Here is an 18,505-nt window from a genome sequence, read left to right on the forward strand (position 1 = left end):
AATCTTTCAGATCCCTTATTTGTACTAATTCAAATTGTACATAATGAAGCCTAAATTATCTGAATATAGTAAATTGGAACAGCAGATTACCTTCCTCTCATCTATCAGCATTTTTATTTTGAAAATCATCACATCATTCACAGAAACTTCCTCATTTTTGTAAAGAATCTGAAATGTTTTACTGCAAACTATATTGTCATGGACTGAAGCAGGAAAGGCAAGATCTGTTGCACCTGAAGAGAGAAACAAGTATTAATATAACTGGAAAACTCAGAGCAGCTAAGAAGTGGAACTATCATTTCAATCAGTTTCATGATTACTATTAAAACTGTAATAACATCAGTAATTTAAGTGGTTTTCAGTCAGCAACTGATGAAGTTTGAAGGGATACATTTTGCTTCAAAGAAACACTGTCAATGTTTTTAATATAATTTGCTTTTACTATAAGCTCTGAAGATTTTTTTGCTTTGTTACAAACTGAAGGCATTCTAGGCATCAAAAATTGTAATAAAAATCCTGAATTCTGCATTGTTTCATCTAGCATCCATGTTAATTTGCTGGTTTTAACCACACTGAAAACAAAATTACCTACAGATGAGGCAAAGAGGTTAAATGACATATACCACTCCAATGAATCAAGAACAGAGGTCATTTGTTATTTCTTTTGAGATCTTTTGTATCCTACTCAGGCCAAACTAATTCCGAGTTTATCACCTGAACCTGGCATGGAGAATGCAATATGACACTTCTGCTTTCAGTCCAAAGGCTACTCATCATAAAGAGTTCAGGAAAATGTGATAAATGGTTAGGGAACCTTTTGCTGAAATAAAAGTTAAAAGACTTGCAGAAGAAATGAGAAAGGGAATGACTTAAAACCATCTTTGAGGAAATATTTATCATGTTAGCAAAGGATTAGCACACAGGAAGTATCATGAGGGGTACTATTCTCCGGAAAAAAACTGAAAGAAGTTGGAACTTGGAAGAACAGAAGTAACAGTAATACTGACACTTACTATGACCTCTTAAAAAATGGCTCAATAACATCAACATCTTCCAAGATAAAATGTCTTAGAAATTGTGTAAATGAGGGTGCAGAAGATTTTTTAAAATTCTTTTGATTCTTCTTAATAAACTACTTCAAAGGAATCCACAAGAATTAAAAAAAATCTGCAGTTTGCAGTCTACAATTTTGGGGAGTCTGATAGAATATTACCACCCTTGGCAAACATTCCCACTTTTAGAAACATCTCAATTCAACTTCTCCTTAGAAATGTACAAATACTGGGTTTTGCTGAAGTTTTTTCACACATATCATCAGTTTAGGCGTCCTGGATAAAATGCTTACAAAGGCTGAATCATTACAGAGTAATTCCCCTATGTATAATGCCACTTTCAGCTTACATCCATCTGTGTCATCTGTTACAGCTGAAGGGCAGAGCAGGTATGGTTTCACTTGGCACATAATCTGATATAACTGCACAGCATCAGCAAAAGGGATCTCCCACTCCTGTCTGAAACAAAAGAAGTAATGGAGACAAATGGCTGAGGTTCCACTTCCTCTGCAGTGTCCAAGCCTGAGTTACAGCCCTCAGCTCTGCTGACTTCAGTGTAACACAAACCGGCACCCCCAGAAGAGACAGAGGAGCTGCAGAGGAAAAGCTGAGTCAGGAACAGGCTGAGCCACTTCCACATGGGGAGCAAGGTCTCACAAATGTGAGGTCATCAAAGCAGAGCTGCTGTTTTTTAAATCAATGATGCACTGACTGGCCAGGACTATTCCTAACCTTCTATCCACACAAAAGGCTGTTTCCACAACAGAGGAGAAAAAATAGTGGGATTTTTTTACTCTTGCATATAAATGACATATTTACTCTTACATATTTATTACTCATATATATACATTTACTATATTTATATTTTTATTAGCTATACAGGTTTACATATATATCTATTTACATTTTACAAGATAATTTACTCTTGCATCATAAAAAAAGACACCTTACTCCTTCCCATTCTGCCTTTTTCTTTCTCTCAAAACCACCCATGAATTTGAGAGAAGGAAGAATTCAGAACATCCTCAAATCTGAAGCAACCTCATAAACGGTAAAAATACATATGTTTTTCTTTTCATTTTCTACAGCACAATTACATCTTCCTTCAAAACAAGAATAATAAAAGACCTTCACAAGACTGGAGGTAGTGAACTGCCTTATCGTATCTGTAATGACACTCATGCTGGTCCCAAGCAGTTCTAGTGAGTTACTATAGGACGTGGAAAGTAGAAATGGGAAAAAAACAACTTATTTAAATTAATGAAGGACTGCATGAAGAGCTGGGGAAGCAGTGAAAGGAGATGTAAATGAACAGGGAAAAGAGGAATAACTTAAGACTATATATTTGAATCAGGGAGATAAAAGGAGGAGAGAGATCAAATAAATGGTCTGTGGGAGAGGGAAAAACACAGCTAAAGTAGGGAAACTGCAGGTGACTTGTGCAGAGTCCAGGGAGAGCTACAAGTAGGCAGAACAACTTGGAGTGGGAAAACTATGACATAACAAAGTGAATAGGATTTAGAATAGGTAAGTATGAGAAAGACTGAAGTGAGAGAAAAGTACAGAAAGAAGCACCTGATCAATACAGGACACCATTCTCAAGAGTGAGAACTGTGGGATCCTGACCAGCCTCCTCGGCGATCAACAAGCAACATTTTCACACAGTGAATCACACAGTGCTACTCTATGCTGAGACCAATAGCAGCTATTTTCTACACACAACAGCAATCTTGGGAATTGTTTTCAACTATTCCTCCTCCTGGAGCAGGAGGGCTGCATGTGAGCCTACAGCATCCAGCTCTCCTAAATCAAGCAAGTGGCTAAATGGAAATGGAAAGAAGAGGTTCCCAGCAAACCTAGCACTGTGATGTCTACAAGGACAAACTAATCCCCTTTCACTAACTGGCTTGTACCCTTCCTTCTGCTTTGTTGAACATTATCAGTAATTCCCTGAAAAACCAAACTGAAAAACTGATCTAAAAAGGGCCCCAATTTTGGGGTTTGAAGGGGTTAGGGTTTTTTGTAAAATGGCTGCTTGTCAGCTGAGTGAGTTCCCCAGTTGAGTTCCCAGACCAAATCAGACACTTGGGTCAACAACACACAGAGCAATATGAAGGTAAGACAGAATGGCCAGGGGGAATCAAGGGCTGGGTTTTTTTTTGTTTGTCAGAACTGCTGATCTAAACTCACACCAAACTGCAGTCTTAATGTTAATACCCTTTATGCCTAGTAACAAGATACAAAAGCTAACACTTATGTCACAGTTTGCTAACAAGACTGCAGCTTTCTGAAAAAGTAACTGAAGACCATTCAAAAATATACCATGAATTGCTAAACTTTTTTTCCAGCAATATCAATCATATTAAGTGTCACTTCATAAACAGTATGTTTTACTACAGGATGTTTACCAGATCCAAATTCTCTAAACTACATTAAACTTTGCTTTTGAAATAGAGTAATCTTGGCTCATCAGAACTATTCATTTATCTCACACAAATCCAAGAAATATTTTGGAAGCTTGACCAACATTCAGTATTTACACTGTTGCTGTACTCAGAACTACTTTCAAAACAGCCTCAAAATTTCAAGTTTTAGTAACTTTTTTTAATGTGATCCTATCACATTTTCTCAGACTGTATTAGGATTTTCTTCTGTGAAATTCCTGCAATTCCACGTAACATTTGAAAACTTAATTAATTTTTTTGTTTTTCACATTTTTACAACATGCTGAGGTATGGCCTACACAGAATTACATAAGCCCTAACAGGTTCCTCTGGATTTAGTTTGCCTGGACATAGAAACCAAAAGTGAATTACAGGTTTAAAAAAGAAAAAAGATAAGGGAATTCTGTTCAGGGGGTTAAATCAGTTTTCAAGTTTACCACTAGAGTGAGTTTGAAAAGTGCATTCTTTTGAAGTATTCTTTTCAGAAAATGAATGGGCTTATCAATCTGTGCAAGAATCTGTATCTGAAATTCTCCACTGCTTTCAGATATCTACCTAATTCTGCCCTTGGTCATCTTAGCCTGAAACATGAAGAAGACTGAGCAAATCTGTGGAAAAAAACCCAGAAGACACTAATATAAAGGAGAAGACACTAATATAAAGGAATCACCATGTTTTGCTACCAGCAGAGGCAATCAGAAGATGAAAAATAGTAACACAAATTCTGTAATCAATTTTTAAGTCCTGTTGTTAAGAACAAGATATATTTGCATTGCGTTAGTAACAAAACTAAAAACACTTCTGTATTAGTTATAAAAATATATGACAAAGAGTGCAATCCCTCAGTTAGCAAGGCAAGATAATGACTTAATTTACTGGAAAGTTTTTGCACTTACCAGTTCCATGTAACAAACTAGCTTCTAATATGTGTGGAATTCTTGGAGGAATTTTCATAGATGCGCGAATCTGGTAAAAGCTAAAGCAAAAGAACGTGATTTGCAACAGATGCATTATAGTACATCTCATTTACCATATACAGATGTATTGACAAAGGCAAGAACGGATAATGGGAAAAAGGAACAGGTCAAGGAAGTCTACAAAGCTCAGTACTGTCTTATTTAACCCTTTATTTTGTTATGTTTTATTTTTCTAATTATAAACCAAAGCAGTAGCCAAACATGAATACAAAGAAGTCCCAACACAGCACTAGTTTTTCCATACCCTGCAGAGTTGGGGAAAATACTTGTAAAGACATGCAGTAAACTACACTGGAAAACTGGTATGAATGAAAACCCAGGACTATCACCTACACTACAGTCATCTCAGAAGGATCTGCCATGTAGCACATCTACAGGACTGCTATAATCAGTTCTGACACTAAAGGATGTGAAACTGCAGTTTGTAAAATTCCCTCCAGGATCCCCTGAAAAGACACCACTTACCAGACACTCCCTACATTGTCTGTGGCCACCAGCTACGCAAAAATGCAAGCAAAGGGTCACACTAGGCAAAACATGACAGCACTTTTATGCTATCAAAGTCAGGAACTGCAGGCTTCAAGCGTAAAATTGAGAAAAACCCCAACACAAATCTTTGTCTCTACCCCAACTCTAAACCATTTTTCATCTTATTCAGCTCCATACCATTTCCAACTTTGATTTTCATCTAAGAAATACTTAACCATCACCAGACTTATTTTATGGAAGCATTTATAAAACACAAATACACTTAGATGACACATTCTAACCATTTCATCCCATTTCACATTATTTATTTTTGTTTGAGGAGTTAGCTTCAGCTCTTCAGTGAGCTGATGCGACCTACCATGCAGCTCCACAAACAGTAAGACCAGTGAAAATGAGGTAGCACAAACACAGGTACAGAGAGAAAGAAAAACACACTTTTTTTGGCAGAAGCATGATCCTAAATGCCCTTAGGAATACACATTTATCCTTCATATTTCACTCACAGTGTCCACCCAATCACAGTCATGGTTTTCATCATCCCCAAAAATAAATCCAAACCAATCTATTTGTGGTTTTCTGATTTTGGCTTCTAACACTTCAACTGAAGCTCACCATGCAGGACTTCACTACAACTGATGTGACTGTGTATTAGCCTAAGAATCAGCCAATGAAAAAGCTCTAAATTTAATTCTTACACAAAATTAAAAAGTCAATCTTGTCAAAACTTATGTATCAAAGAATAGGAATATTGGTAACCAGCAACATTGTTAGAGATAAAAGATGAAGTGATTCCTACTTTTTAAAAATGGGGCAAAACTTAACCTATTGCAAGCTACTGGTTACATACTTCCCTGTGGGGGAAACCCACAGGTCAAACATGATCCCAAATACACTCCCTAAGTGACACATAACTAGTAAATTAATTCATTTTCTATTGGGTTAAAGAAATATAAATTAACATTAAGCTTTCACTGTTATTTTCTCCAAGAGTATAAACAATTGAGAAGATTAAGAGTGGCCTCTCAGTATTATTAACCCAGGAGGATGCAGTGTAGTACAGTGATGTACTCCTTTTTTCTGGGTCAGATGAGACTTCCATCATCCAGTTAGTTACTCATTTCACCTATACTGAAGAAACATGATACACGATAAAGTACAATAGCCTCAGCAAGGAGATACTTTCCACCAGCCCCAGCTTCACAGTGTCATTTTTGGATCCACAGTAAACATTCATTAAGAGCCTGATGCCCTACCAATACTAGCTGCATTTTTCCATGATCCTAATGACCAGCCTGTCAAGCTAAAGCATACTGCTTGTTATTTCATGTACTAAAACAATGTAAAATTACTGATATGCTTTACATGAAATATTTTGTTGCAGTTTTCTATTAAAACATGGTATCTCAGTAAGTTCAGAGATATGCCACATATTTTAATTCACCTTGGCTTTAGCCTACCAAATTGGGTCATTCTATTAGAATTTAAAAAATCCAAAACCTGCATCTTTCTTAGCTGATATTTAGAAGCATGTGACAGCTCTGCAGAGCATAAATTTTAACTCAGGATTCAAAATTTTATCAAATGTGGATAGAGTACTGAATAAGTACCATAACAAGGTAACATGAAAGGCAAGGAAAAATAAAAACAGAGCATTAAACAGAAAAAAAGGTGAGATTGGATATTCCCTTTACTTAATCCAATAAGACTCATTTACCATAGAGATACTATTAAATGACTGTTTACAATTTGTGCCTCAAAGAAAATGATCAATAGAATTGTTCATGCTTAAAATGTAATTTCTGAAACCAAAAGGCTGTTAGGACATCCTTCCTTTCTTATTATTACTTGCTTGCATTTAATCAAGAGCAGACCATTCTATCTTTTTTTTTCTTCAGTAAACCCTTTATCTGCCTGGTATTTTATATTTGGTTTCATGGGGAGATGAAGGTGTCATGTTTGACACAGGTGGCCTTGATTTTCAGCAGATTTATACTTTTAGCAGTTTAGAACATAAAACATTCACCTGTTAGTCTAAATAATAAAATCTTATAGGAGTTAAGCAAAAGGCAAATATGTAAACATTAATGCAAAATCTTATGCCTAGATAGATGACAAAATTGCTTAACTGCACCAAGGTATTTAAATAAGAAAAACAGCCCCCTACAGTGTCATTCATCTTTAAATCTGTATATATTAAGGATCTATCTGCAGATGCAGAACTATTATACTGAAACAGGATACTTGATTCACATAGCTATTTGCAATTTGTAAATAAGAAAATACTTTTTAAAAGTTATGATATACATTTCTCATTTGACAGCAGATTTTAAAAGTAATGTAAAAAAATGCATCAAGCTTCATCACTCTTTTACCCAAGCCCTGCCTTGCTCATCTTGCCATCTTTTGCTTAACCCACTAATCAATTTGTGTTGCAATGTTTCCATTTCTATCAAAAACCAAAATAAAACTAAGTCACTTTCAATTATTTCCTGGCTGTATTATAAACATTGTTTAGCTCTCATAGGGACAACTGACTCAAAAACCTGATCTATTGTATCTTCTTGGGCCTACACATAACAATTCAATACGAAGGACTCGTTACTTACCTATCACATTCAATTGTCCCAAATATCCTTAAAACACTCCATAAATAAGATCTGAATACAAACAACTCTCCACTGTCTCATGTATCAACTCTCCATTATCTAATGTAACAAGAGAATGAAGGTATCCTGAGCAGTGGAAAATCCCATATGATAACAATGCTACAGATCACACAACCGATGGTGCAGCAAATGTGCCCAAATTGATGAAGTAAACTCCAGTCAATCAATGCTTTTAAACCCCAGTCCAGCTTCATCCAAATGGTGGAACATGGCAGACTTCATCACACACTAGGACTTTTCAGACATAACAGTTCAGGTCCACTGGTGTGACTATGCTAAACTGCTTTCCTGAAGCCCACTGAGGGGAGAACCCAGTACAAACACCTCAGAACATGGCCCTTGCTAAAGCAAAGCCAGTGAGACTCATGTGCCCAACCTCAGTACAGCACATTTTCTCTAACACATACCTCTAAGTCCCAGGAAAATGACACGGGAATAATCAAACTGATCTAGCACCAGTGTGGCTCCTTTTTAAGTCCTGACTCTGACAGCAACCTAGAAAAATGCTCTTGTGATAATAGAGACAGGGGCTTCAGGTTCATATAAAGACTTATGCAAAACTGTTTTCCAGAGCAGAAATAGTAGGAAAAAAAAAAAAAAAAAAGCTCAAGCTTTGCAATCAGCATTAAGATTTCAGAAAAGTATTAGGGTTCTTAAAGCATAGTCGAGTTGCGTTTTTAATGTGAAGATTTTTGAAGAATAATTTAAAAAAAACCTGTTACAATCTGTCCCTTAATCTCTGTTTTGACTGCATTACATGAAAAAATGCTATTTTTGGATTATTAAGGGTTGATTTTTTCAGATAACAAAGAAGTCAGATGTATTTTGACAATGATGATTTAAAGCTATAATGTTTTGAAGAACAGAATCAATGGTATTCAGAAACGTGGTATACTGTAAGAATCACCTGTAAAAACTATCATTTATGCTATTATCTCAAGCAGGATAACCATGTATTTCACTAAACAGAGATACACAACAACAGCAGAAATACCACCAAGAACTTTAATTTACAGTATGACAAAAAATGCACTAAAAAATTAATCAAGAGCAAGAGCCTGATATGCATTAACTGTTAAATTACCATAGATTATGCCATGATGTTTAGAATCAACACCTGATAATTCAGCAAGATACATCTGAGTGATCTTAGATGATACAGCTAGAGTTTGGCACTTAAAAAAGCTGAGCTACAACGGCAGCAAAGGAAGTTGAGCCTTATCATCAGTCACTGCAGTACAGGGAACACAGCTGGTGGAAGGTCTGACCTCACCAAGAACAAATTTTGAATGAGTCTTTAGAACCATTTTTTCAAGACAACAAGCAGCTTGCTACAGCTTGATGTTCATGGTGTTGATGCAATTTGAAGGACAGGCTCCAGAGGGAGGTTGAGTAAATTGAACTTGAAACAGTTTTAAGGATATTTATGCATTGGAACAGATGAGCTACAGAATCTCCCCTTATGGAAGTGTTCAAGACATGAGGGGACAGTGCTCCAAGTGACATGGTTTGTGTCAAGCTCTTACCCTCCTTTCAGCAGGAGGAGGGTCAGAACTGCAGGATATGCTACTATTCCTTCTATCCCAAATCAGTCTGTGATCCTAGAAGTTAAAGGAAACCTGAAAAACAGGGTTCAGCAATGACTTTATGACTGAAAGGCAACACAGTAAAAACCACATGTGGTCGGGAACTGGAACACAAAACAAGTTGCAGACACACCTACGAATAGAGCATATTCTAGCTCCTGGTTTTCCTAAGTCTACACAGGCAAAGTCCCACTCAACAGCTGATTTACTTGCTTCTCTGAAAGGTAGCATCTTTCACTTTGTATTAAATTTCAAATGTCACTGACTTAGAAAAAAAAAAATGACCTACAATACCACCTCTGAAAATTTGCCAACCCCTCCTTCTCTAAACGCTTACAGCATTTACCTTTATGTATCTTGGCCACAGACATGAGGTCTAGGATGAATACCAGATCTCTTACCCTAGTTGCACTACTTAAAATCTTTATCCTGAAGAAGTTTGATATCCATTCCATAAAAGGTGCCTTTGCTTTTGCTTCAGTGTGGGAGATAGTCTAAACATTTGAGATGTCAGCTGAGACAGCATACAAGCAAAGCTAAGTGGACAGCTTATAAATATCCAGGTGATTTCTGTCAAAGCCAGTCTATACAGTCATTCTTCAGTAAATATATGCACAGGCCTGCTTGTGTCTGTTTATGTCATTTGATCCTCAACGTCATTACATGCAAATACATAACCATGATATTAAAAGTTCAAGGATATCGGGAGCCTAGTGTCCTCACTACAGACCATGTAGGAAAAGGTGTTTTGAAATAAATAGCTAGAATAACTACTCTCCTGTAGGAAGAGGACACGTCTACTGTCCATCCTGTATAAAGGATTAAATCATGTTCATCAAGTTGTATTAAAATCTTAAAGATTGAGAAACCTGGTACGTGCCAGAAAATGCTCTCCCACACAGGAAAATTCATTGGTTTCCTTTTTATATCCCCACTATGGGGGAACTTCATTTAGATAGGTGTAAGTAAGGGAGTTCTTACCACATCTGTGGAAGATGTCAATTTATTATCTGAGCATGAAATATTCTTTTTATTATCAATAATTAATATTCAATAACTGGAATGTATCTTACTACTGACAAAAAATGGAAATGTATGAAATAATAGTGATTTGACTTTTTAATGCTCCCACATGGAACTACAGGTAATAATGTGTGCAAATGAAGTCATAAAGTACAACTGTTATTAAAATAAAAAAAATCTTATGCATTAAAAAAGCATATAAGCATATATGGCAATAGCTGCACAAGAATTTACTTGAAAAACCACTTAATTTTGTCAGCTAAAGAATATTCCAAGGCAAGTGTACATTCTGAAAAAGCTTTGTAACATACTTCACTGAAGTAAAACTTTTTTGCAGTTCCTCTTGCCAGGAAGAGGAAAGGCAGAAGCGTGTCCAGCAGAGTCTGAGCTTTCCTCTTCCCTAAATCCCACTGCACTCACTGCACACTTCAGTGCGCTCACTCACATTAACAAAAGCAAGCACTGAATGTTGTGGACTGTAAAACTCACATGCACATTGGGTCACCTGCAGGGCAGATTCTAAATTTATCAGTTAACCAAATGGAAGAACAGCTGTGACTCCGTATATGCAAAACCTCAGGAGAGCTCTTGGGTTCTACTGAGTGCAGGGCCCTATTAAAACCACACCCTCCACTGCAGACCGGCACTAAGACTTCTCCTTTTTCCAAGGTGAGCTGTGGCTCAGGCAAGCGCAACTCGTTCAGTGCAGGAGGAAAAAGCTGGAGATGAAGCACTGCCTTGCAAACACAGATTGTGAAATGAGGAACTGCAAGGGAATGGAAAGAGCGAGTCTCCAGAGGAACAGGCAGCTCTGGGTGCAGTGATTCCATGGAGGCAGCATCGGACTGAGGCTGGCAGAGCTGTGTCTTCTACAGGTCACGCCTCTTCCCACGAAAGCAAATGGACATTAACAGAAACTCCCACTGCAGTGAGAGGTTGAGTCAGCAAAATACTGAAAGGATCCAATGATGAGAAAAAATATTCCTTTATTTCTGTTCAACACTGCTCTGTTCTACAAGATAAGCCCCTTGCTACTGGAGAGATCCTATATCCCTAATTCTTTCATGGATTTATATAAAAAAAAAATTTAAAAGCAGTAAAGACGTTTAGCATTTCACACAGTTACAAGCCAATACTGACAACTGCCAACATACTTTTCTAGGCAATCTGAGTACATCAGCAATGTTTAAAGCATTCCATATGACTGTGGAACACAAATACTCTATCTTAAACATTACCACAAATTTGCCAGATTTTTTTGTAACCTCATAAGCACTCTGTAAAAAGGCAATCCAGGCTAAGAGGAAAATCGGAACAGAAGTAAGATAAGGTGCAAAGGAACAGAAATAAGAGAACGGAGAAAGACAGAATAAAGCACAAGCAGTAAAATGTTGATTACTGAAGTGCAAAATTAAAAACAGAAATGGTTAGACTTGTTCCTCACCAGGAGACATGAGCAGTCATCTATAAAAATTTAATCCCACCAAACCCAGTTGGGGCTCACAGAATACCAAATGGACACCAAACTAGTTACAGGGCTTATCTAGAGAGGGAATTATTTAATACAAGTATAGAACACACAGAAAAATTCTTATCTTGCAATCACTTTGTAATAAGTATTTCTAATAAGGGCCAATATTAGATTATACTCTGCTATAATTGTGGGATTTATCTGAGAAATTCTAATGCAGGTACTTGAGCAGCAGGAAAACTTTCATGCCCTATGTTTAAAATCTTTTAGCAATCCCTTCAATGAAAAATCCATGTATTTCCCAGCTGACTTTTATTAAGATGAGTAACACAATGGGCAAACTTACAGGAAATAGATAAGAGGTTCTCATTTGTTTGAAAGAAAGTTTCCTTGAAAATGAATGACTTTTTGAAGTACCTCACATGTCTACAATACACATTTCTGCAAATCAGTCTTATATATAAACAAAACAGTAATTAGACCAAAAGTTTGATGAGAGTTATTTGGGAGACTAATACCTCAACTAAGGCACAGCAACTTGTTATGAAACAGGATTAAATACGTAAAACAGGAGAGAGGGGAAAGTATATACAGCTGGAGATTTTGCCTTATTATTATGAAAGCCTTTTCACCACATATTTTCCACAAGACATACTCAGCAAGAATTCCTACAATGGTTACGAACATCTATTAAAAAATTTGAAAGGGGAATAGTCTCAAATAAGTATTGCTTTTTTAAAGAGACACATAAACATGCAGTACTAGATGAACTCTTATTTAATCAAATAGATCTTATATTAGTCTATGTTTATAATTTTAGTTCCTCTTTTATTTCCTGTTCTCATTGAAGAAAAAAAGAAGGAAATAATACTAAATTTCCTTACATCTTTAAAGAACAACAGTCCCACAAAGCTTTTCTTCAGGAATAATGATTACTCTTTTTCTCTTATTACAACGTTTCAACTCTATTTATTTAGCTTGAAAGGACTTTTCACTTGACTTTTTGATTCAGTATTCTAGCCTTACAAATGATAGATCACAATTGTTTCACCACTTTGTGGCTTGGAACTTTTCACTTTCCAGGGAAGAAAAGTATGGGATGTTAAATTATCCTAGTATACAGGGTCACAATTTTATAAGCTTCACCCCTTGCAAACAGGCATCAGTTTTTACTAAGACATATCATAACACGTTAATTTTGAAATCAAAGTTTAGCAAACACAGCAGATGGGAGACCAGAAGATAACTCATTTTGTGGCATTCACTAGTCTTTCAAATTTTGTAAGTTTTGCAGCTGTGCAATTCTGTTCCTCTCATCTGTCAGTAAACAAGTATACAAACTTTATAATTCACTTTGCACCTTATTTTAATGAAAGGCAATCTCTGTTTTAACAACAAATAGCAAACATTTAATCAGAGATGGAAAATCAAGTACCACAAAAAAACCTGTTGCAAAAAAATATGACAAAAGAGCCCATGTGAACTACCATATCTTACATAAGATGCATCAAAAAAGGTAGGTCATCACTTTCATCACTTACCAACATCTTCATCTTTTCCCCTGTAGTTAACTGTGTCGTTCATGAAAGTCACATTAGCTCCTATCATTTTTTAAATTGAAACACTGTAGTTTCAGATGTAACATACTGCTCTGAGATGTTATTAGCACAATGAGAAAGAAAAGTTGTATCTCAGATTTAGAAGTGTCTTTTTTCCTTCAAGCAAGGCTCATTTTCACAATTCATTTAAATCACCTTAAGCCAGAACTGCCACAGGTTCTGCCATTTTGCAGACCAAAACCTCTTTTACAAACTTTTGTCCCTCTTCAAGTAAGTTTTGATATTCCATCAACTCTGTGGTAAAACAACCCAACATGCTCATCCAGCTGGAAATGGAAAAAAAAGAATCCAGTAGGGGCTGTTAACAGAAGACAGGATCACTCAGCCAGGGGAGAAAGTGTTCCCTTCAGTGACATGACATGGGCTTAAGAAAGGCTGAGCTCATGGTGGGGCTCCATGCTCAGAAATAATACAAATTGTACTGCCACTTCCAGTAGTTATTTTTTTCCTCAACTTCAAGAGTTTAAACTCCAAAAACACTGAGAAGCAGAACTGCTGACTGCACGCTATATTTATGCATTTATTATTAACATAAGTCTTAAGAAATAATCTGAGAATATTACCAGAACAATGTCACAAGAAAGTAATAAAAATCTAGCAGTGTAAGTCAAGATCTGTCAAGACTCTAAGCATAAGTCAAGGCTCTGAATTCTGATGATCCTAAAAGCTTATGAGTGTCAAAAAGTGAAGTGAGCATTCAAGACTGAAAAGCAAAAACTCTACTTTTTTCCCTTTCATAAAAGAGTTACTGCTCTTGAAGAGACTTTTTGCCATGACAGAGCCACCTCGTACAGCAAAAGTATCGTCCATCTCTTAAGACCTACCCTAATCAGCACACTCACAAGAATTAAAATTTTGATGCCAGTTTAAATAAATGAAACAAATTACAGGAGAACAAACACACTAAGTAGCCAAATGCCTTTTTCTCTTGCCAGGTTCCACAAGCTGGATACCCGGATGACACACAGTACCTGCTGAACCTGTTTAACAAGTTAAAAAAACAATTAAACAAGCAAGCAAAAAAAAAGAGTTGCTTTTCTGAAGTCTACATATTTCCAAGGCTTTTGTTTTGAGAAAACTGTAACAAGCACCACAGAAAATCTCAAATGGTATCCAAAATACTTTGAAATCAATTTTATGTAGGAATGTATTCAGGAAAGCTAGGAAACAAATTGCTGAAAGAAAGTCATGCAAAAGTAATATGAGATGAAGAATGAGAAGAATATGATCAGGAAAAGAGAAAAACTCCATAGAAGAAGCACTATCCATAGTAATATGACTGAAGTGCAGAGATGGTCATCAAGGTATGATTTATTACATACACCGAGGAGCCTCAAACTTTCCATGCATTTGAGTATCTAACTCTGTTCCCCTTATGAGGCTGACCTCCCACCACTGCTCCCTGTAAACTGGGACCTGCAAAATCCACTTAAGAAGAATCCAAGTTCTCCTTTCAGAGTTGGAAACTGAGGGTTTCTGCTGCTCTGGATGCCATTCTATCATCTCCTCCTTCACCCTTTCAGACCTGACCTACAGAAAGGACTTGGCATTCTGGAGGTGATTAGGGGCCCTTTCTCTGCCAAGTACCAGAGATGGATCTCTCTGACTTCTGCAATAATCTGATTCCTTCTCTGTGCCAGTCAAGCAAGCTGTCATCTGGGAAACCCTATCTCTCCTTATAGTAAGGGAATGTCAAGAATAATGTCTTGAAATTTAGAGTGCACTTTTACATTGTAAGAAATTAAAGAAATGAAGTTTAAGGAATTCTGTTTTCCCTTTTTCCTCTGTCCTGTCCTCCTAGGCACTCAATTCTTGCAAGACATTTGACACCTTTCTCAATTACACCAATGCACCACTTGCAGAGCAGTTCCGGACACTGTTCAGATCCAGCAGCTCAGCCAGCACAACCCACAGGGCAGGGCACTGCAGTGGCACGAAGCTGCCAGCAGCAAGGGAGGTGGAAACTGCAAACTGGCATTGCCAGGCGAGCTCTGTATCTCCACATAAGGGCTTAGGGAAATCAGAATTGACATACCTGATGTCTGTCATAACTCTGTATCCTAGGGGCAGGGATGCCAGCTGAGATGAATGTAGAAGTTCAAACAGAGGTTTTGTTTCAAAACATTCTAATCTCTGGGCTGCTCTCATTAAGCAGATCATACTGACATAATGGCCTCACCCATTCAAAGAGCTGTCTTCCTAACATGGAGGCTGGAACTTTTATGGACATTTCTCTCAGGACGCAGTCCAGGATTACAGTTAAACCAACCCAAAAGCTAGTTGGTGACAGAAGTAGGCATCCCACTCCTCCTGCGCACTTTATACTCTTTCTGCATTAGGCTGACAGAATATCTGATGCTGATATGGACCAGGGAGATTTAAAAAAACATAACCCAGAATGATTCTGGTATTGTCAGTATTTTTCTGTTGGTTTACCATGTTAAGCTGACCAGTCATAAGGTAAAAGAGCATGACTGCAGGCACACAGGAAGCACCAGCACTCCGCTCAAGCAGCTGCTATCCAGCAGATCTCCCTATGTAAAATCTATACCATTAGCCCTGTGTTCCTGCCAGCTTAACCCAATCCCTGACTACACTGCTGCCAAAAGCAAGCCCATCTTACTGATATGACGCGGGAGCAAACAAAGCAGGAGAAGACCGTGGATATCACATAGGTACATGCAGATACATGCTCAGGCCAACTATAAATGCATAGATGAGAATGCTGTTTCACACCAGATTTGGGCTCATGGCACCAACAGTAGGCCATGCTGGATATACTCTCTTACCCTCTCCCCCACCAAAAAAAAAACCAGTGCTCAGGTATAACCATCCACATCAAAGAAACATGCACAAGTGAAAAATACACCTCTTTTTTTTCTCTCCAGTCTGATTATCTCCAATAGCTTGGATGCTACTTCTTGCAGTAAAAATACATGAATATAGAAAATGATTAGCAGTGGAGGCTTTATCAAGTAATCTAAGGTATTCATCCTATTTTTGGAGAAAATATAAGACAAATTTTTAAAGCAATTTTAAAACTTTCCAAATCAACAAAAGAAGTTATGTATGCATAAGCATGAACATGATAGTTCAGTCTAGAGGGCCTCTAAGTATTTGGAAGGTATTTTAAACTTCTTCCCCCATGGCCAAAGTGAGTCAAAATCTGGGAAAGAGCAAATGAGTAGGGTGAAATAAGGTTAGAAAAATATTCAAAAATCTGAAGCACCTGACTGGAGGAAGCGAGTCTGAGTTTGCATTTGGTGGTGGGACTGAGCTTGGTTCCCTGTTCCGACAAAGCTATACGCTCTCTGCAGTTTGTGACAATCCATTAAAGTGCTATTTGTGATTACAGATACAGGCATACATAAATGTATTATTAGCTTGTATGAGCAACAAAAGAGACACAAAAAGACGCTATACCAGAAACCTCTGCTGTGTTCTGAGGCAGCCAAGACTTTGAAACACAGGATAAGCATCTTTCTCGTCCCTCAGATAGCTATGGATGGTACACTAACTTAAAGAACCATATTTCTGCTGTAACTATTACGTGTATTAACCAAGCACACAAAAATAAGGCAAAACACCTATGAATGACAGATTTTTCAGGGTTTAGCTACCATCTCACAGTGCCAGGTCTGAACTGTAAGACTATGCACAAGCTACAAACTTCTGCACATATAGGTGCTAACACTTGAAAGAATCTAAAAGTAGCAATTTTAGTGACTAAATACATATTCAGTACAAAATTAAAACTGTTACTGCTGTCACATGCCACTCCAGAATACCGAACTCAGTAAAACTCAATTTAGAAAAAGAAGGTGCATATTCAAGAAACCATTGTTGCGATGCCTTCAGCTAACACCTATGCCCATTCTACCTTCATATTACACACAGCTGATTGCTATATCTTCTGCAGAATTAAAGAATGGGTCTTCTCCAGACAAAATCCTTTTATACTCATTCCTGTCTTATACTGTCATTTACTCCCTCACTGAACTAAACTCATTGATCATGTTTCTCCTGACAGACCTCAAGGCAATACATGCTGAGTACAATTGTTACTCTGCAGTATGAAATGGTACTTGGTCTTATATACACAAGACTCCTATTTCTTCAATTGCATAAAGAAAGAATGAATCACACAGACCCCTCCAAATGCAGTCCCAAAGCACAGCAAATTATGCCATATCACTGTCACACCAAAGAGCTGTGCCTACCATGGCGCTGTCAGGTCTGGAAAGGCAGCAACATGGTATAAATAGGCATCTGAGCTCTTTATCTTTTTGTTCTTAGAAAATGGAATTTTACCAAATTGAATGTCTGAAGGAGATGGGATGCCATTAGAAAGCTTTAATTCTGAGATGAAAAGATGTTTACCATTGCAAAATTTTAATTTCAATTGCAAAGGTTGTTATTTTTAAAATGTCCAAAAGTACTACTTAAGCATAAGAGCTAAAATCTGATTAAAATTCAGGTGATTTGAAATTTGTACCCCATGTCTGAGACATCTGGAAGATCCACTGAGTACCCATAAACATTACAAAACATTGAAGTGATACTTTTTGAATATGGGGGATGCAGGGAAAAAAACACTCCCTCAGGACAACTGCTACTACCAACTCTTAGCTACACCTCTATGAATAATGACTGAAGAAATAAGCATCTGTACAATCATCTTTATGGGTTAGACTATGTAGCTAAAAACTGTAGCATCAGGATCTCATTTAGTTTCTTAAATTGGAGTATAGACTTCTAGGAATTACCACAGAGGAGAGTGGGGAGGAGGATTCAAAAGTAGGAGTCCAGTTTACAGTGGCTCCAGCTGACCCCCAGACAAGCTTCCCTGTGTGGCTGCAAGTGTCCTAATACAGGCACTGCACTTCAGAGAACTGAAGAAGAAAAGCAGAACAACCTCCTCATGTCTTCAGTGTGCTTAAAAAAACCTTAATTTCTCAAAGGCAACAGTACTCAGTTTTCCACTTACTTTTCTAACCTCTATTTCCAACAAAAATAAGACTTTATATTTTAGAAGTCAAGATTCTGTCTTTTAAATTGTAACTGCTCTTTAGGACCAGACCATGTCATTGGTGTCTCAGACATCCTGCATCACACGGGCTAATAGGATAATTGATGATAGTAAGTTTCAACTTTTTTAGCAAGGGCAATTTAAAATAA

General features: G+C 37.2%; 1 protein-coding gene across 5 annotated transcripts in view; it reads right to left on the reverse strand.

Moving 5' to 3' along the window:
* FAM135A (family with sequence similarity 135 member A) overlaps window positions 1-18,505 on the reverse strand; it is an 80,597-nt gene that overhangs the window by 37,846 nt on the left and 24,246 nt on the right. For all 5 annotated transcript variants that reach the window (XM_005518128.3, XM_014263534.2, XM_088053705.1 and 2 more), the window contains exons 4-5: window positions 4,393-4,472; window positions 91-233 (exon numbers count right to left, since the gene is read on the reverse strand). In XM_005518128.3, coding sequence (XP_005518185.2) covers window positions 91-233; window positions 4,393-4,472 — 223 coding nt within the window. The remainder of the gene's footprint in view (window positions 1-90; window positions 234-4,392; window positions 4,473-18,505) is intronic.

Source organism: Pseudopodoces humilis, chromosome 3 (genome assembly GCF_049639895.1).
Source record: "Pseudopodoces humilis isolate 2021_Gansu_Grassland_sample_001 chromosome 3, ASM4963989v1, whole genome shotgun sequence".
Lineage (NCBI taxonomy): Eukaryota > Metazoa > Chordata > Aves > Passeriformes > Paridae > Pseudopodoces > Pseudopodoces humilis.